At 41.4% G+C, this 21,316-nt stretch overlaps 1 protein-coding gene across 3 annotated transcripts in view; it reads left to right on the top strand.

The window, feature by feature from the left end:
• The window catches only part of LOC129844832 (kinesin-like protein KIF13A), a 230,719-nt gene that overhangs the window by 91,506 nt on the left and 117,897 nt on the right, over positions 1 to 21,316 (top strand). For all 3 annotated transcript variants that reach the window (XM_055912980.1, XM_055912981.1, XM_055912982.1), the window contains exons 4-5: positions 7,217 to 7,277; positions 16,839 to 16,931. In XM_055912980.1, the coding sequence (XP_055768955.1) occupies positions 7,217 to 7,277; positions 16,839 to 16,931 (154 nt within the window). The remainder of the gene's footprint in view (positions 1 to 7,216; positions 7,278 to 16,838; positions 16,932 to 21,316) is intronic.

The following is a 21,316-nucleotide window of genomic DNA, read 5'->3' on the forward strand; positions in this document are numbered from 1 at the left end:
AGGCCGGGCGGACTGGGGACAGCAAGGTGTCAGCATGCCCGGTAGTCCTGACGTATGGTCCTAGGGCTCAGGTTCTCAGAGAGAAAGAGAGAACGAGAGAATTAGAGAGAGCATACTTAAATTCACACAGGACACTGGATAAGACAGGAGAAGTACTCCAGGTATAACCAACTGACCCTAGCCCCCCGACACATAAACTACTGCAGCATAAATACTGGAGACTGAGACAGGAGCGGTCAGGAGACACTGTGGCCCCATCCGAAGAAACCCCCGGACAGGGCCAAACAGGAAATGTAATTAACTCGAAAGTCGGGGCACCACAAGATAATATTTATAGAGCTGTTATCTTCCGAATAAACTCTTAAAGACCTAGTAATATTTTACATCAATAGCAGTCAATATTAATTGTCACCTTATTTCAGTCTCATCTGAAAGTTGTCTTTCAGATCTTCACGAACCCTGGCTAACAAGTTGAATCAGCAATACAAAATTGGGTTTAATTATTTATTTACTAAATACCTAACTAATCACACAGAATTACATATACACAGAATTAACCATACATTGATTACAAATTACGTCATGAAGGAAAACGTCCCTGGCGGGTGGAACAGATATGACAGCTGGTTACACAAAGGTATGGGGGTTGGGTTTGAGTGAAAGAGCGGGAAGACTGAGGAACAAAGGGTGAAGCTGTGCATATCGTAAATACAGTATCCTATGCATTCTAAATTACCGCCCATTTGGAAAAGGAAAATGCAATAAATATTTACTCTGAGCTGCGCTTCAATAGGTTGGTGGTAGAAGAAAGGCCGTGTTGCCCAACAGAGTCTTTTGTCATTTGAAGAGTGTATCTGGTGGTGAACGGGATACGTTGTAGTGTCGTCGTTGTGTGGTAGACGGGATACTCTGTCCGTCCTTTCCTAGCCCACGTTTACAGCGGCCGCTGCAAACTCAACGGCTAGGAGGTATCACTTCTGTAGTGAATAAGAGTTCAAAGTTCATACCATTCGCAACCAAAGCTCACGCTGAGGTTGGCTTCGTTCTGTAGTTATTATCTGAATCCTTCTGACATCGAACCGTCGCCCTAATGTACCCAGAACAGAAGGTTACATTTTCGTCAAGGGCTTCTATAGTGGAGGGAGAGAAGGGTGTGTTTCATAGTTTATAACCCATGTCTCTTCACAGGGGCGGGCCACTGATTGAGCAGAGCCCTAACCTTATGAAAACCCAAATCTCTCATTTGGAAGCTAAAATTAGATTTCATCTTTTCACAAATAATTGTATATTTAAACATTTGAATTGCACAACAATTCCATGTGAATCTGATAACTAGAATATGTAGACTTTCCCAGATACAGTTTATTTTGTCCTGTCATCAGTCATAATGTCTCAGATGACAACCGAACTGACATCATATTCATTAAGTACCAATGCAAATTTTCAACTGGTTCTATTACCGAAATATGGTTCCTTTCCCCCACTTGTTTGATGTTCCCAGACTCTCTATGTTTAACAAAGGCTATTCAAGAGTCCTTCCGTAGAGTCAGAGAGAGAGGGAAGGGAGAAAGGTATTTATGGGGGGGGATCATAAACCTTACCCACAGGCCAACGTCATGACACAGTCCAACCTGTTGTATGATGTATGTTGTGTGATGAATGATGTTGTATGTTGTATGATGTTGTATGATGAATGGTGTATGATGTATGTTGCGTGAGGTTGTATGTTGTATGATGTATGTTGTGTGATGTTGTATGTTCTATGATGAATGATGTTGGATGTTGTATGATGTTGTATGATGAATGGTGTATGATGTATGTTGCGTGAGGTTGTATGCTGTGTGATGAATGGTGTATGATGTATGATGATGTATGTTGTATGGTGTATGATGTTGTATGACGTTGTATGATGAATGGTGTATGTTGTATGATGGTGTATGGTGTATGGTGTATGATGTATGTTGCGTGAGGTTGTATGCTGTGTGATGAATGGTGTATGATGTATGATGATGTATGGTGTATGGTGTATGATGTTGTATGACGTTGTATGATGAATGGTGTATGTTGTATGATGGTGTATGGTGTATGGTGTATGATGTATGTTGCGTGAGGTTGTATGCTGTGTGATGAATGGTGTATGATGTATGATGATGTATGGTGTATGATGGTGTATGATGTATGATGATGTATGTTGTGTGGTGTATGATGTATGCTGTGTGATGAATGGTGTATGATGTATGATGATGTATGGTGTATGATGATGAATGATGTATGATGATGTATGTTGTGTGGTGTATGATGTATGCTGTGTGATGAATGATGTATGATGTATGATGAATGGTGTATGATGATGTATGATGAATGGTGTATGATGATGTATGATGAATGGTGTATGATGTAGTATGATGTCGTATGGTGTATGCTGCTCTGTGTTCAAATCTCAGCCTTTTTAAACCTGTCTAAATGCCAGTAAACAATCAAGTCAATGATGTTATCACTGTATTACCTTGATTGAATTATTGTTAATGGATGGAGTGGTCAGTTATTATGTAATCAGAAATCATTTGGTTGTTTGGTCTAACCCATAGGACTTCATAGAGCAGGTCTAACCCATATGACATCATAGAGCAGGTCTAACCCATATGACATCATAGAGCAGGTCTAACCCATATGACATCATAGAGCAGGTCTAACCCATATGACTTCATAGAGCAGGTCTAACCCATATGACATCATAGAGCAGGTCTAACCCATATGACATCATAGAGCAGGTCTAACCCATATGACTTCATAGAGCAGGTCTAACCCATATGACTTCATAGAGCAGGTCTAACCCATATGACATCATAGAGCAGGTCTAACCCATACGACTTCATAGAGCAGATCTAACCCATATGACATCATAGAGCAGGTCTAACCCATATGACTTCATAGAGCAGGTCTAACCCATATGACATCATAGAGCAGGTCTAACCCATACGACATCATAGAGCAGGTCTAACCCATATGACTTCATAGAGCAGGTCTAACCCATACGACATCATAGAGCAGGTCTAACCCATACGACTTCATAGAGCAGGTGTCTAAGCCCTGAACAGAGTCCCAAATGGCACCCTATTCCCTATGTAGTGCACTATTTTTGACCACTATTTTTTACTTTTGAGTTCTGCTCAAAAGTATGCATTAAATAGGGAATAGGGTGCCATCTGGTTGTACAGCCGTGTTAAGTTAGTTAGTTCCTAAACTCCCCAGCAGCCTAATTGAGGACGATGGTACCTCTGACTGACACCCAGTCTGCTGTCTCCTGAGGAGCTCTCTCTATCACACTCCTTCAGTTGCCGTCCCCATCCGTGACTATAGAGGAGCTCTTTATCAGACCCCTTCAGTGGCCGTCCCCATCCGTGACTATGGAGGAGCTCTCTCTATCACACCCCTTCAGTGGCCGTCCCCATCCGTGACTATGGAGGAGCTCTCTCTATCAGACCCCTTCAGTGGCCGTCCCCATCCGTGACTATAGAGGAGCTCTCTCTATCAGACCCCTTCAGTGGCTGTCCCCATCCGTGACTATAGAGGAGCTCTCTCTATCAGACCCCTTCAGTGGCCGTCCCCATCCGTGACTATAGAGGAGCTCTCTCTATCAGACCCCTTCAGTGGCCGTCCCCATCCGTGACTATAGAGGAGCTCTCTCTATCAGACCCCCTTCAGTGGCCGTCCCCATCCATGACTATAGAGGAGCTCTCTCTATCAGACCCCTTCAGTGGCCGTCCCCATCCGTGACTATGGAGGAGCTCTCTATCAGACCCCTTCAGTGGCCGTCCCCATCCGTGACTATGCTGAAAGTGCAACAGGGCCTCCCTCTCTCCCTGGCCTGTAGTCTTTATTAGGACTAGAAAAGGAGTTCAATCATACTGACTCAGACATTCATGGAGGGATACCAGGGTTGCTTCCCAAATGGCACCCTACTCCCTATTTAGTGCACTTCTTTTGACCAGGGCCCATAGCGGCACTATATATGGAATAGGGGTCCATTTGGGTCGCACAACAGTTTTGGCAGCCCAGCCAGTGAGTGAGGGCCAGCAGCAGCCCAGCCAGTGAGTGAGGGCCAGCCCAGCCAGTGAGTGAGGGCCAGCAGCAGCCCAGCCAGTGCGTGAGGGCCAGCCCAGCCAGTGAGTGAGGGCCAGCCCAGCCAGTGAGTGAGGGGCAGCCCAGCCAGTGAGTGAGGGCCAGCCCAGCCAGTGAGTGAGGGCCAGCCCAGCCAGTGAGTGAGGGCCAGCCCAGCCAGTGAGTGAGGGCCAGCCCAGCCAGTGAGTGAGGGCCAGCCCAGCCAGTGAGTGAGGGCCAACCCAGCCAGTGAGTGAGGGCCAGCCCAGCCCGTGAGTGAGGGCCAGCCCAGCCAGTGAGTGAGGGCCAGCCCAGCCAGTGAGTGAGGGCCAACCCAGCCAGTGAGTGAGGGGGCCAGCCCAGCCAGTGAGTGAGGGCCAGCCCAGCCAGTGAGTGAGGGCCAGCCCAGCCAGTGAGTGAGGGCCAGCAGCAGCAGCAGAGGAAGAAACATGTCCTTTGCTTTCCCAGTGCTGTGGTTTTGCACCAAGAAATGACAGCACTGCAAAGCTTTCTTTCAGCATTTTGGAAAGTGTTTGAAAACTGTCATTACGCTTTGACCCAGCAGTGGAAAATCACAGAGTAACATTATTATTTTACCTGGGAAGAAAAATAGCTTAAGTTAAATCAAATCAAATTGTATTTGTCACATGCCAAATACAACAGGTGTAGACTTACATTGAAATGCTTACTTAGAGAGGGTCTAGGCCAGAAAGAGGGTCTAGACTAGAGAGGTTCTAGACTAGAGAGGGTCTGTACTAGAGAGAGGGTCTAGACTAGAGGGGGTCTAGACTAGAGAGAGGGTCTAGACTAGAGGGGGTCTAGACTAGAAGGGGTCTAGACTAGAGAGGGTCTAGACTAGAGAGATGGTCTAGACTAGAGAGAGGGTCTAGACTAGAGAGGGTCTAGACAGGATCTAGATTAGAGAGGGGGTCTAGACTAGAGATAGTGTCTAGACTAGGGAGGGTCTAGACTAGAGAGGGTCTAGACAGGATCTAGATTAGAAAAGGGGTCTAGACTAGAGATAGTGTCTAGACTAGAGAGGGTCTAGACTAGAGAGGGGATCTAGACTAGAGAGAGGGTCTAGACTAGAGAGGGCCTAAACTAGAGAGGGGATCTAGACTAGAGAGAGGGTCTAGACTAGAGAGGGGATCTAGACTAGAGAGAGGGTCTAGACTAGAGATGGTCTAGACTAGAGAGGGCCTAGACTAGAGAGAGGGTCTAGACTAGAGAGGGTCTAGACTAGAGAGGGTCTATACTAAAGAGAGGGTCTAGACTAGAGGGGGTCTAGACTAGAGGGGATCTAGAGAGGGTCTAGACTAGAGAGAGGGTCTAGACTAGAGGGGGTCTAGACTAGAGATAGTGTCTAGACTAGGGAGGGTCTAGACTAGAGAGGGTCTAGACTAGAGAGGGGGTCTAGACTAGAGAGGGTCTAGACTAGAGAGGGGATCTAAACTAGAGAGAGGGTCTAGACTAGAGAGGGTCTAGACTAGAGAGGGGATCTAGACTAGAGAGAGGGTCTAGACTAGAGAGAGGGTCTAGACTAGAGAGGGCCTAGACTAGAGAGGGGATCTAGACTAGAGAGAGAGTCTAGACTAGAGAGGGGATCTAGACTAGAGAGAGGGTCTAGACTAGAGATGGTCTAGACTAGAGAGGGCCTAGACTAGAGAGAGGGTCTAGACTAGAGAGGGTCTATACTAGAGAGGGTCTAGACTAGAGGGGGTCTAGACTAGAGAGAGGGTCTAGACTAGAGAGGGTCTCGGCTAGAGAGGATCTAGACTAGAGAGGGTCTAGACTAGAGAGAGCCTAGACCAGAGAGGAGCTAGACTAGAGAGGGCCTAGACTAGAGAGGGCCTAGACTAGAGAGGGCCTAGACTAGAGAGTATAATTTCTATGCCATCCATTCATCCACTTACAGCTGTGAGCAGACACAGGTGGCTCTCTCTCTCACAGGCACACACACACACACACACACACACACACACACACACACACACACACACACACACACACACACACACACACACACACACACACACACACACACACACACACACACACACACACACACACACACACACACACACACACACACACACACACACAAACAGTTCACACACTGTGTGTAATATACACACAGCCTGCACCTCCAGGAACGACTCCAGCCGGGTTGCCGTGGAGACGGGTCACTGGGAGCTGGAATGTCTACTGTGGAGCCGTGACCCTGATTTATGAATTCATTTAACTTCAACATCCAACTACCACTGTCTGTCTGCCAAACAGACCAGGCCAGCATGGAGCCTGGAGCATAGCTGCCCTACAGTGGATCTGGGCTGGCACCCTATTCCCTGTACAGTGCACCACTTCTGAACAGAGAGCCCATAGGGAATAGGATGCCATTTGGGATGCAGGCCCTGGTCTGCTGAGGCCCCGTCACGGCAACTAGCATTACCTCAGTCAACAACATTCATCAGGGTTCTTCTCTCTCTGTCACTCTCTCTCTTCCTCTCTCTCTCCTCTCTGTCTCTCTCTCTTCCTCTCTCTCTCTCTCCCCTCTCTCCCTCTCTCCCTCTCTCTGTCTCTCTCTCCCCTCTCTCCCTCTCTCTCTCTCTCTTCCTCTCTCTCTCCTCTCTGTCTCAGTCTCTCTCTCCTCTCTGTCTCTTGTCTCTCTCTCACTCTCTCTTGCACTCTCTCCCTCTGTCTCTCTCTCTCCCCTCTGTCTCTTTTGCGCTCTCTCTGTCTCTCTCTCTCTCTGTCTCTCTCTCTCTCCCTCTCTCTCCCTCTCTCTCTCCCCTCTCGCTCCCCTCTCTCCCTCTCTCTCTCTCCTCTCTGTCTCTCTCCCTCTCTCTCTCCCCTCTCTGTCTCTCTCTCTATCTCCCCTCTCTGTATCTCTCTCTATCTCTCTCTCTCTCTCTTGCGCTCTCTCTCTCCCCTCTCTGTCTCTCTCTCTCTCTCTGTCTCTCTCTCTCTTACTTAGTGTTTCTAGGTGTGTGTCTGCCATAGTGGTTCACTACCTCCTTTAGGTAGATACACTACAACATGCTCAGACAGGAGCTTACAGTGTGTGTGTGTGTTTACATCCATGTGTGTGTTGATCCTTCTTTGTCCTGTCCCCCAGGTGTTTGCCTTTGACCACTGTTTCTGGTCCATGGATGAGTCCAACATGCCCAAGTATGCTGGTAAGTCACAGACAACAGGTTCAGGCTTAGCTGCCTGTTCAGTTCACATTCACACAGCTACTATGCACCCTAAATGGCACCCTAATCTTTATATAGTGACCCCTATTGGCGCTGGTCAAAAGAAGTGCACTGAATTGGGAATAGGGGGCCATTTGGGATGAAGCCACCGACTGTTGAGGTTGACAGAGATAATCTCTCTATCATCATTAAAGAACACTAAACACAGCTATCTCATCTCATCACTATTTAAAGCCTGCCAGGTGAGGTGAGTTTTGGAATACAGGAAAGAGAGAGGTAGAGAAAGAGAGGGTGAGGAGGGAGAGAGATGGTGAGGAGAGAGATGGTGAGGAGGGAGAGGGTGAGGAGGGAGCGAGAAGGTGAGGAGGGAGAGAGAGAGAGGGTGAGGAGGGAGAGAGAGAGAGGGTGAGGAGGGAGAGAGAGAGAGTGGGTGAGGAGGGAGAGAGAGAGAGTGGGTGAGGAGGGAGAGAGAGGGTGAGGAAGGTGAGATGGAATTATGTCTTTCTACTGACACAGAAAACATTAGCTAAACATAAGCTAAACATTAGTGGCCCTAACTAGATAAACATTAGTGGCCCTAACTAGATAAACATTAGTGGCCCTAACTAGATAAACATGTTAGTGACACTAACTAGATAAACATGTTAGTGACACTAACTAGATAAACATGTTAGTGACACTAACTAGCTAAACATTAGTGATACTAACTAGATAAACATTAGTGGCACTAACTAGATAAACATGTTAGTGACACTAACTAGATACACATTAGTGATACTAACTAGATAAACATTAGTGGCACTAACTAGATAAACATGTTAGTGACACTAACTAGATACACATTAGTGATACTAACTAGATAAACATGTTAGTGATACTAACTAGATAAACATTAGTGGCCCTAACTAGATAAACATGTTAGTGACACTAACTAGATAAACATTAGTGACACTAACTAGATAAACATTAGTGGCACTAACTAGATAAACATTAGTGGCACTAACTAGATAAACATTAGTGGCACTAACTAGATAAACATTAGTGGCACTAACTAGATAAACATTAGTGGCACTAACTAGATAAACATTAGTGGCACTAACTAGATAAACATTAGTGGCACTAACTAGATAAACATGTTAGTGACACTAACTAGATAAACATGTTAGTGACACTAACTAGATAAACATTAGTGACTCTAACTAGCTAAACATTAGTGACACTAACTAGCTAAACATTAGTGGCACTAACTAGCTAAACATTAGTGACACTAACTAGCTAAACATTAGTGGTACTAACTAGATAAACATGTTAGTGACACTAACTAGATAAACATTAGTGGCACTAACTAGATAAACATTAGTGTCCCTAACTAGATAAACATGTTAGTGACACTAACTAGCTAAACATTAGTGTCCCTAACTAGATAAACATTAGTGACACTAACTAGCTAAACATTAGTGTCCCTAACTAGATAAACATTAGTGACACTAACTAGATAAACATGTTAGTGACACTAACTAGCTAAACATGTTAGTGACACTAACTAGCTAAACATTAGTGGTACTAACTAGATAAACATGTTAGTGACACTAACTAGCTAAACATTAGTGGCATTAACTAGATAAACATGTTAGTGACACTAACTAGATAAACATTAGTGGTACTAACTAGATAAACATGTTAGTGACACTAACTAGCTAAACATTAGTGGTACTAACTAGATAAACATTAGTGACACTAACTAGATAAACATGTTAGTGACACTAACTAGATAAACATGTTAGTGACACTAACTAGCTAAACATTAGTGGTACTAACTAGATAAACATTAGTGATACTAACTAGATAAACATGTTAGTGACACTAACTAGCTAAACATTAGTGGCCCTAACTAGATAAACATTAGTGGTACTAACTAGATAAACATGTTAGTGACACTAACTAGATAAACATTAGTGGCACTAACTAGATAAACATTAGTGTCCCTAACTAGATAAACATGTTAGTGACACTAACTAGCTAAACATTAGTGTCCCTAACTAGATAAACATTAGTGACACTAACTAGCTAAACATTAGTGTCCCTAACTAGATAAACATTAGTGACACTAACTAGATAAACATGTTAGTGACACTAACTAGCTAAACATGTTAGTGACACTAACTAGCTAAACATTAGTGGTACTAACTAGATAAACATGTTAGTGACACTAACTAGCTAAACATTAGTGGCATTAACTAGATAAACATGTTAGTGACACTAACTAGCTAAACATTAGTGGCACTAACTAGATAAACATGTTAGTGACACTAACTAGCTAAACATTAGTGTCCCTAACTAGATAAACATGTTAGTGACACTAACTAGCTAAACATTAGTGGCCCTAACTAGATAAACATGTTAGTGACACTAACTAGCTAAACATTAGTGTCCCTAACTAGATAAACATTAGTGACACTAACTAGCTAAACATTAGTGTCCCTAACTAGATAAACATTAGTGACACTAACTAGATAAACATTAGTGACACTAACTAGATAAACATTAGTGACACTAACTAGATAAACATGTCAGTGACACTAACTAGATACACATTAGTGTCACTAACTAGATAAACATGTCAGTGACACTAACTAGATACACATTAGTGACACTAACTAGATAAACATGTTAGTGACTCTAACTAGATAAACATGTTAGTGGCACTAACTAGCTAAACATTAGTGACACTAACTAGATAAACATTAGTGGCATTAACTAGATAAACATGTCAGTGACACTAACTAGATAAACATGTTAGTGGCACTAACTAGCTAAACATTAGTGACTCTAACTAGATAAACATTAGTGGCATTAACTAGATAAACATGTCAGTGACACTAACTAGATAAACATGTCAGTGACACTAACTAGATAAACATTAGTGACACTAACTAGATAAACATGTCAGTGACACTAACTAGATAAACATGTTAGTGGTACTAACTAGATAAACATGTCAGTGACACTAACTAGATAAACATTAGTGGCACTAACTAGATAAACATTAGTGACACTAACTAGATAAACATTAGTGGCCCTAACTAGATAAACATTAGTGGCCCTAACTAGATAAACATTAGTGACACTAACTAGATAAACATTAGTGGCCCTAACTAGATAAACATTAGTGGCCCTAACTAGATAAACATGTTAGTGATACTAACTAGCTAAACATTAGTGGCACTAACTAGATAAACATGTCAGTGACACTAACTAGATAAACATGTCAGTGACACTAACTAGATAAACATTAGTGACACTAACTAGATAAACATGTCAGTGACACTAACTAGATAAACATGTTAGTGGTACTAACTAGATAAACATGTCAGTGACACTAACTAGATAAACATTAGTGGCACTAACTAGATAAACATTAGTGACACTAACTAGATAAACATTAGTGGCCCTAACTAGATAAACATTAGTGGCCCTAACTAGATAAACATGTCAGTGACACTAACTAGATAAACATGTCAGTGACACTAACTAGATAAACATTAGTGGCCCTAACTAGATAAACATTAGTGGCCCTAACTAGATAAACATTAGTGGCCCTAACTAGATAAACATGTCAGTGGCCCTAACTAGATAAACATGTTAGTGACACTAACTAGATAAACATTAGTGACACTAACTAGATAAACGTTAGTGGCCCTAACTAGATAAACATGTCAGTGACACTAACTAGATAAACATTAGTGACACTAACTAGATAAACATTTGTGGCCCTAACTAGATAAACATTAGTGGTACTAACTAGATAAACATGTTAGTGACACTAACTAGATAAACATTAGTGGTACTAACTAGATAAACATGTTAGTGACACTAACTAGATAAACATTAGTGGCACTAACTAGATAAACATTAGTGGCACTAACTAGATAAACATGTTAGTGACACTAACTAGATAAACATGTTAGTGACACTAACTAGATAAACATTAGTGGCACTAACTAGATAAACATTAGTGGCCCTAACTAGATAAACATTAGTGACACTAACTAGATAAACATTAGTGGCACTAACTAGATAAACATGTTAGTGGCACTAACTAGATAAACATGTTAGTGATACTAACTAGCTAAACATTAGTGGCCCTAACTAGATAAACATGTCAGTGACACTAACTAGATAAACATTAGTGGCACTAACTAGATAAACATTAGTGGCCCTAACTAGATAAACATTAGTGACACTAACTAGATAAACATTAGTGACACTAACTAGATAAACATTAGTGGCACTAACTAGCTAAACATTAGTGGCCCTAACTAGATAAACATTAGTGACACTAACTAGCTAAACATTAGTGTCCCTAACTAGATAAACATTAGTGACACTAACTAGATAAACATTAGTGGCACTAACTAGCTAAACATTAGTGGCCCTAACTAGATAAACATGTTAGTGACACTAACTAGCTAAACATTAGTGGCACTAACTAGATAAACATTAGTGGTACTAACTAGATAAACATGTCAGTGACACTAACTAGATAAACATTAGTGGCCCTAACTAGATAAACATTAGTGACTCTAACTAGCTAAACATTAGTGGCACTAACTAGATAAACATGTCAGTGACACTAACTAGATAAACATTAGTGACACTAACTAGATAAACATTAGTGGCCCTAACTAGATAAACATTAGTGGCACTAACTAGATAAACATGTCAGTGACACTAACTAGATAAACATTAGTGACTCTAACTAGCTAAACATTAGTGGCACTAACTAGATAAACATTAGTGGCACTAACTAGATAAACATTAGTGGCACTAACTAGATAAACATTAGTGGCACTAACTAGATAAACATGTTAGTGACACTAACTAGATAAACATGTCAGTGACACTAACTAGATAAACATTAGTGGTACTAACTAGATCAACATGTTAGTGACACTAACTAGCTAAACATTAGTGGCCCTAACTAGATAAACATGTTAGTGACACTAACTAGCTAAACATTAGTGACACTAACTAGATAAACATGTTAGTGACACTAACTAGAAAAACATTAGTGGCTCTAACTAGCTAAACATTAGTGACACTAACTAGATAAACATTAGTGGCTCTAACTAGCTAAACATTAGTGACACTAACTAGATAAACATTAGTGGCACTAACTAGATAAACATGTTAGTGACACTAACTAGCTAAACATTAGTGGCTCTAACTAGATAAACATTAGTGGCCCTAACTAGATAAACATGTTAGTGACACTAACTAGAAAAACATTAGTGGCTCTAACTAGCTAAACATTAGTGACACTAACTAGATAAACATTAGTGGCACTAACTAGATAAACATTAGTGGCACTAACTAGCTAAACATTAGTGGCCCTAACTAGATAAACATTAGTGGCCCTAACTAGCTAAACATTAGTGGCCCTAACTAGATAAACATGTTAGTGACACTAACTAGCTAAACATTAGTGGCACTAACTAGATAAACATGTTAGTGACACTAACTAGATAAACATTAGTGACACCAACTAGATAAACATGTCAGTGACACTAACTAGATAAACATTAGTGGCACTAACTAGATAAACATTAGTGACACTAACTAGATAAACATGTTAGTGACACTAACTAGATAAACATGTTAGTGACACTAACTAGCTAAACATTAGTGGCCCTAACTAGATAAACATTAGTGGCCCTAACTAGATAAACATGTTAGTGACACTAACTAGCTAAACATTAGTGGCCCTAACTAGATAAACATTAGTGACACTAACTAGATAAACATGTTAGTGACACTAACTAGATAAACATTAGTGGCCCTAACTAGATAAACATTAGTGACACTAACTAGATAAACATGTTAGTGACACTAACTAGATAAACATTAGTGGCACTAACTAGCTAAACATTAGTGGCCCTAACTAGATAAACATTAGTGGCCCTAACTAGCTAAACATTAGTGGCCCTAACTAGATAAACATGTTAGTGACACTAACTAGCTAAACATTAGTGACACTAACTAGTTAAACATTAGTGGTACTAACTAGATAAACATGTTAGTGACACTAACTAGATAAACATTAGTGGCACTAACTAGCTAAACATTAGTGGCCCTAACTAGATAAACATTAGTGGCCCTAACTAGATAAACATTAGTGGCCCTAACTAGATAAACATTAGTGGCCCTAACTAGATAAACATTAGTGGCACTAACTAGATAAACATTAGTGGCCCTAACTAGATAAACATGTTAGTGACACTAACTAGCTAAACATTAGTGGCTCTAACTAGATAAACATTAGTGACACTAACTAGATAAACATTAGTGGCTCTAACTAGCTAAACATGTTAGTGACACTAACTAGCTAAACATGTTAGTGACACTAACTAGCTAAACATTAGTGGCTCTAACTAGATAAACATTAGTGACACTAACTAGATAAACATTAGTGGCACTAACTAGATAAACATGTTAGTGACACTAACTAGCTAAACATGTTAGTGACACTAACTAGCTAAACATGTTAGTGACACTAACTAGCTAAACATTAGTGGCTCTAACTAGATAAACATGTTAGTGACACTAACTAGCTAAACATTAGTGGCCCTAACTAGATAAACATGTCAGTGACACTAACTAGATAAACATTAGTGGCCCTAACTAGATAAACATGTTAGTGACACTAACTAGATAAACATTAGTGGCACTAACTAGCTAAACATTAGTGGCCCTAACTAGATAAACATTAGTGGCCCTAACTAGCTAAACATTAGTGGCCCTAACTAGATAAACATGTTAGTGACACTAACTAGCTAAACATTAGTGGCACTAACTAGATAAACATGTTAGTGACACTAACTAGCTAAACATTAGTGGCCCTAACTAGATAAACATGTTAGTGACACTAACTAGATAAACATTAGTGACACTAACTAGATAAACATGTTAGTGATACTAACTAGCTAAACATTAGTGGCCCTAACTAGATAAACATTAGTGGCACTAACTAGCTAAACATTAGTGGTACTAACTAGATAAACATGTTAGTGACACTAACTAGCTAAACATTAGTGGCCCTAACTAGATAAACATTAGTGGCACTAACTAGCTAAACATTAGTGGTACTAACTAGATAAACATGTTAGTGACACTAACTAGCTAAACATGAGTGGTACTAACTAGATAAACATGTTAGTGACACTAACTAGCTAAACATTAGTGGCACTAACTAGATAAACATGTTAGTGGCACTAACTAGCTAAACATTAGTGGCACTAACTAGCTAAACATTAGTGGCCCTAACTAGATAAACATGTTAGTGACACTAACTAGATAAACATTAGTGGTACTAACTAGATAAACATGTTAGTGACACTAACTAGATAAATATGTTAGTGACACTAACTAGATAAACATTAGTGGCCCTAACTAGATAAACATGTTAGTGACACTAACTAGCTAAACATTAGTGGTACTAACTAGATAAACATGTTAGTGGCACTAACTAGATAAACATGTTAGTGACACTAACTAGCTAAACATTAGTGGTACTAACTAGATAAACATTAGTGGTACTAACTAGATAAACATGTTAGTGACACTAACTAGCTAAACATTAGTGGTACTAACTAGATAAACATGTTAGTGGCACTAACTAGATAAATATGTTAGTGACACTAACTAGCTAAACATTAGTGGCACTAACTAGATAAACATGTTAGTGGCACTAACTAGATAAACATTAGTGGCCCTAACTAGATACACATTAGTGGTACTAACTAGATAAACATTTTAGTGACACTAACTAGCTAAACATTAGTGGCACTAACTAGCTAAACATTAGTGGTACTAACTAGATAAACATGTTAGTGACACTAACTAGTTAAACATTAGTGGCACTAACTAGATAAACATGTTAGTGACACTAACTAGCTAAACATTAGTGGCACTAACTAGATAAACATGTTAGTGACACTAACTAGATAAACATTAGTGGCCCTAACTAGATAAACATGTTAGTGACACTAACTAGCTAAACATTAGTGGCCCTAACTAGATAAACATTAGTGGCACTAACTAGATAAACATTAGTGGCACTAACTAGATAAACATGTTAGTGACACTAACTAGATAAACATTAGTGACACTAACTAGATAAACTATTTACCATTTCCCACCCAGCTGGGGATGTTTGTGCGTCAGTGTGAGTGTGCTTCAGTGTGAGTGTGCTTCAGTGTGTGTGTGTGTGTGTGTGTGTGTGTGTGTGTCTATGTCTGTGTCTGTCTGTCTGTCTGTCTGTCTGTCTGTCTGTCTGTCTGTCTGTCTGTCTGTCTGTCTGTCTGTCTGTCTGTCTGTCTGTCTGTGTGTGTGTGTGTGTGTGTGTGTGTGTGTGTGTGTGTGTGTGTGTGTGTGTGTGTGTGTGTGTGTGTGTGTGTGTGTGTGTGCTTCATGCTTAAGCGACAGCGGGACAATCTGTTCAGTGGAGGGTTGCCTGAAGGGCCTGTGCCACAGCTTTATTTAGCTACTAAACAGCTGCTTCATTTATCAGGAGGAGCATGACAGTTATCTCTCTGTTTCTCTCTCTCTCAATTCAATTCAGTTCAAGGGGCTTTATTGGCATGGAAAACATGTGTTAACATTGCCAAAGCAAGTGAGGTAGATAATATACAAAAGTGAAATAAACAATAAAAATGAACAGTAAACATTACACATACAGAAGTTTCAGAACAATAAAGACATTACAAATGTCATATTATATATATACAGTGTTGTAACAATGTACAAATGGTTAAAGCACACAAGTTAAAATAAATAAGCATCAATATGGGTTGTATTTACAATGGTGTTTGTTCTTCACTGGTTGCCCTTTTCTTGTGGCAACAGGTCACAAATCTTGCTGCTGTGATGTCACACTGTGGTATTTCACCCAGTAGATATGGGAGTTTATCAAAATTGGATTTGTTTTCGAATTCTTTGTGGATCTGTGTGATCTGAGGGAAATTTGTGTCTCTAATATGGTCATACATTGGGCAGGAGGTTAGGTTCTCTCTCTCTGTCTCTCTCTCTCGGTCTCTCTCGCTCTCTCTAGCTGTCTCTCTGTTTCTCTCTCTGTCTCTCTCTCTGTTTCTCTCTCTCTCTCTGTCTCTCTGTCTCTCTCTCGCTCTCTCTCTGTCTCTCTCTCTCTCTCTCTCTCTCGGTCTCTCTCACTCTCTCTCGCTCTCTCTAGCTGTCTCTCTGTCTCTGTCTCTGTCTCTCTCTCTCTCTCTCTGTCTCTCTCGCTGTCTCTCGGTCTCTCGCTCTCGCTCTCTGTCTCTCTCTCTCTCTCTGTCTCTCTCTCTGTCTCTTTCTCTCTCTCTGTCTCTCTCTGTCTCTCTCTCTCTCTCTCTACACAGTGAGACTGTTTATTTGGGGCATTATAAAGGAGGTTTAAAACTCTTTACGGTTTAATGGTTGCTCTGTATGTTTATTCTGTATGCTTGTTTATCCTTCTGGTCTCCATGGTGACTGTTGTTTGTTTTGAAGGTCAAGAGGTGGTGTTCCAGTGCCTTGGTGAGGGAATACTGGAAAACGCCTTTCAAGGATACAATGCCTGCATTTTTGCCTACGGACAAACAGGTAACCGAGAACGTCTAGTGAGTACACAGCATGAATACACCAGTCTAGTGAGTACACAGCATGAATACACCAGTCTAGTGAGTACACACCATGAATACACCAGTCTAGTGAGTACACAGCATGAATACACCAGTCTAGTAAGTACACACCATGAATACACCAGTCTAGTGAGTACACAGCATGAATACACCAGTCTAGTGAGTACACACCATGAATACACCAGTCTAGTGAGTACGCACCATGAATACACCAGTCTAGTGAGTACACAGCATGAATACACCAGTCTAGTGAGTACACACCATGAATACACCAGTCTAGTGAGTACACAGCATGAATACACCAGTCTAGTGAGTACACACCATGAATAAACCAGTCTAGTGAGTACACACCATGAATACACCAGTCTAGTGAGTACACACCATGAATACACCAGTCTAGTGAGTACACACCATGAATACACCAGTCTAGTGAGTACACACCATGAATACACCAGTCTAGTGAGTACACACCATGAATACACCAGTCTAGTGAGTACACACCATGAATACACCAGTCTAGTGAGTACGCAGCATGAATACACCAGTCTAGTGAGTACACAGCATGAATACACCAGTCTAGTGAGTACACACCATGAATACATACACCAGTCTAGTGAGTACACAGCATGAATACACCAGTCTAGTGAGTACACACCATGAATACACCAGTCTAGTGAGTACACACCATGAATACATACACCAGTCTAGTGAGTACGCAGCATGAATTCACCAGTCTAGTGAGTACACACCATGAATTCACCAGTCTAGTGAGTACACACCATGAATTCACCAGTCTAGTGAGTACACACCATGAATTCACCAGTCTAGTGAGTACACAGCATGAATACACCAGTCTAGTGAGTACACACCATGAATACACCAGTCTAGTGAGTACGCACCATGAATACACCAGTCTAGTGAGTACACAGCATGAATACACCAGTCTAGTGAGTACACACCATGAATACACCAGTCTAGTGAGTACACAGCATGAATACACCAGTCTAGTGAGTACACACCATGAATAAACCAGTCTAGTGAGTACACACCATGAATACACCAGTCTAGTGAGTACACACCATGAATACACCAGTCTAGTGAGTACACACCATGAATACACCAGTCTAGTGAGTACACACCATGAATACACCAGTCTAGTGAGTACACACCATGAATACACCAGTCTAGTGAGTACACACCATGAATACACCAGTCTAGTGAGTACGCAGCATGAATACACCAGTCTAGTGAGTACACAGCATGAATACACCAGTCTAGTGAGTACACACCATGAATACATACACCAGTCTAGTGAGTACACAGCATGAATACACCAGTCTAGTGAGTACACACCATGAATACACCAGTCTAGTGAGTACACACCATGAATACATACACCAGTCTAGTGAGTACGCAGCATGAATTCACCAGTCTAGTGAGTACACACCATGAATTCACCAGTCTAGTGAGTACACACCATGAATTCACCAGTCTAGTGAGTACACACCATGAATTCACCAGTCTAGTGAGTACAGTAAAGTAAGACTTTGAAAGTAAGACTTAGGAAGTAAGTGTTTATTCTGCATTATTCTGATGCAGGTCGGTAGGAAATAAGTTATAACAGGGCTGTGTTCAGAACAGCCTTAAGTAGCTCTGCAGGCATCATCATCTGTTTATGTCGTTCCATGCTAGGGGAGGAGACAACATACGTCTGTATCCCTCTTCCCTGGCCCTGCAGATACAGCACACCTGCGTCCCAAATGCCACCCTATTCCCTATATAGGGCACTACTTTTGACCAGGGAACATAGGGATACCCATAGGGCTCTGGTCAAAAGTAGTGCACTATATAGGGAATAGGGTGGCATTTGAGACGCACTTTATGTATCCCTGCGTGGCCCTGCCGATGCACAACAAGAACAGGAAGCTTCAGTGTTTCTGATCACGCTGAACTCAAGCTGGTGAATCGCTCAGCCCCGTATCCTTCCTCCCCAACACTAAGGATTAGATCCTTGATCTTCACTTCCTGTCCTGAAGAATAACCTGGAGCGGAGTGACACACCTTGGAAACAAAGGCTTTGGAGACCACAGATATTATGGGATAGTGTGTATGTTCCCTGCTATCATAGGGCTATCATTCAGAAACATGTCTCTACATGTAGGGATACTTAGAGGTGTTTGATTTGTTGTCTTCTATAAATCCCCATTCATTTAGTAGTGCTGGTGTATTGGAGGGAAGAGTTATGTTTTATACATGCAGGGTTTCAGTTAGCCAGTAATTGACGGCTTTTGGCCGATGAAAAAAAATTAAAAGCGGATAAATAAAATAGTTGCCGGCGAAATTGACCGGGATAAAAATCAATAGCATTGCAAAATAATGCTTTTTATTATTTAATTGGAAATACCAGGCGTTGTTCAGTGCATTCAGAAAGTATTCAGACCTCGTGACTTTTTACACATTTTGTTACGTTACATCCTTATTCTAAAATGGATTAAATAAAACATTTTCCTCATCAATCTACACACAATACCACATAATGACAAAGCGAAAACAGGTTTTAAGACATTTTTGCACGTTTATTAAAGATAAAAAACTGAAATACCTTATTTACATAAGTATTCAGACTTGAAATTGAGCTCAGGTGCATCCTGTTGCCATTGATCATCCTTGAGATGTTGAGATGTTTCTACAACTTGATTGGAGTCCATCTGTGGTAAATTCTATTGATTGGACATGATTTGGAAAGGCACACACCTGTCTATATAAGGTCTCACAGTTGACAGTACATGTCAGAGAAGAAACCAAGCCATGAGGTCGAAGGAATTGTCCGTAGAACTACAAGACAGGATTGTGTCAAGGCACAGATCTGGGGAGGGGTACCAAAAAATGTCTGCAGCGTTGAAGATCCCCAAGAACACAGTGGCCTCCATCATTCTTAAATTCCTAGAGTTGGCCGTCCAGCCAAACTGAGCAATCGGGGGAGAAGGGCCTTGGTCAGGGAGGTGACCAAGAACCCGATGATCACTCTGACAGAGCTCATGACTGATTAAATTCTTACTGCAGGTAGAGTGGCCAAAATGCACATGACAGCCCGTTTGAAATTTGCCAAAAGGCACCTAAAGAACTCTCAGACCATGAAAAACAAGATTCTCTGGTATGATGAAACCAAGATTGAACTCTTTGGCCTGAATACCAAGCGTCACATCTGGAGGAAACCTGTCACCATCCCTACGGTGAAGCATGGTGGTGGCAGCATCATGCTGTGGGGATGTTTTTCAGGGACTAGGAGACTAGTCAGGATCGAAGGAAAGATGATCGGCGCAAAGTACAGAGAGATCCTTGATGAAAAGCTGCTTCAGAGCACTCAGAACCTCAGACTGGGGCGAAGGTTCACCTTCCAACAGGACAATGACCCTAAGCATTCAGCCAAGACAACGCAGGAGTGGCTTTGGAACAGGTCTCTGAATGTCCTTGAGTGGCCCAGCCAGAGCCCGGACTTGAATCCGATCGAACATCTCTGGAGAGACCTGAAAATAGCTGTGCAGCGACACTCCCCATCCAACCTGACAGAGCTTGAGAGGACCTGCAGAGAAGAATGGGAGAAACTCCCAAAATACAGCTGTGCCAAGCTTGTAACGTCATACCAAAGAAGACTCAAGGCTGTAATCGCTGCCAAAGGTGCTTCAACAAAGTACTGAGTAAAGGGTCTGAATACTTATGTAAAACGTGATATTTCAGTTTTTATCTTTAAAACATTTGCAGAAATGTCTCTAAACCTGTTTTTGCTTTGTTATTATGGGGTATTGTTTGTAGATTGATGGGGGGGGGGAAACAATTTAATCTATTTTAGAATAAGGTTGTAACGTAACAAAATTTGGAAAGGGGAAGGGGTCTGAATACTTTCCGAATGCACTGTAAATACACTGCTCAAAAAAATAAAGGGAACACTTAAACAACACAATGTAACTCCAAGTCAATCACACTTCTGTGAAATCAAACTGTCCACTTAGGAAGCAACACTGATTGACAATAAATTTCACATGCTGTTGTGCAAATGGAATAGACAAAAGGTGGAAATTATAGGCAATTAGCAAGACACCCCCAAAACAGGAGTGATTCTGCAGGTGGTGACCACAGACCACTTCTCAGTTCCTATGCTTCCTGGCTGATGTTTTGGTCACTTTTGAATGCTGGCGGTGCTCTCACTCTAGTGGTAGCATGAGACGGAGTCTACAACCCACACAAGTGGCTCAGGTAGTGCAGTTCATCCAGGATGGCACATCAATGCGAACTGTGGCAAAAAGGTTTGCTGTGTCTGTCAGCGTAGTGTCCAGAGCATGCAGGCGC

This window comes from Salvelinus fontinalis, unplaced genomic scaffold (genome assembly GCF_029448725.1).
Source record: "Salvelinus fontinalis isolate EN_2023a unplaced genomic scaffold, ASM2944872v1 scaffold_0236, whole genome shotgun sequence".
Taxonomy (NCBI): domain Eukaryota; kingdom Metazoa; phylum Chordata; class Actinopteri; order Salmoniformes; family Salmonidae; genus Salvelinus; species Salvelinus fontinalis.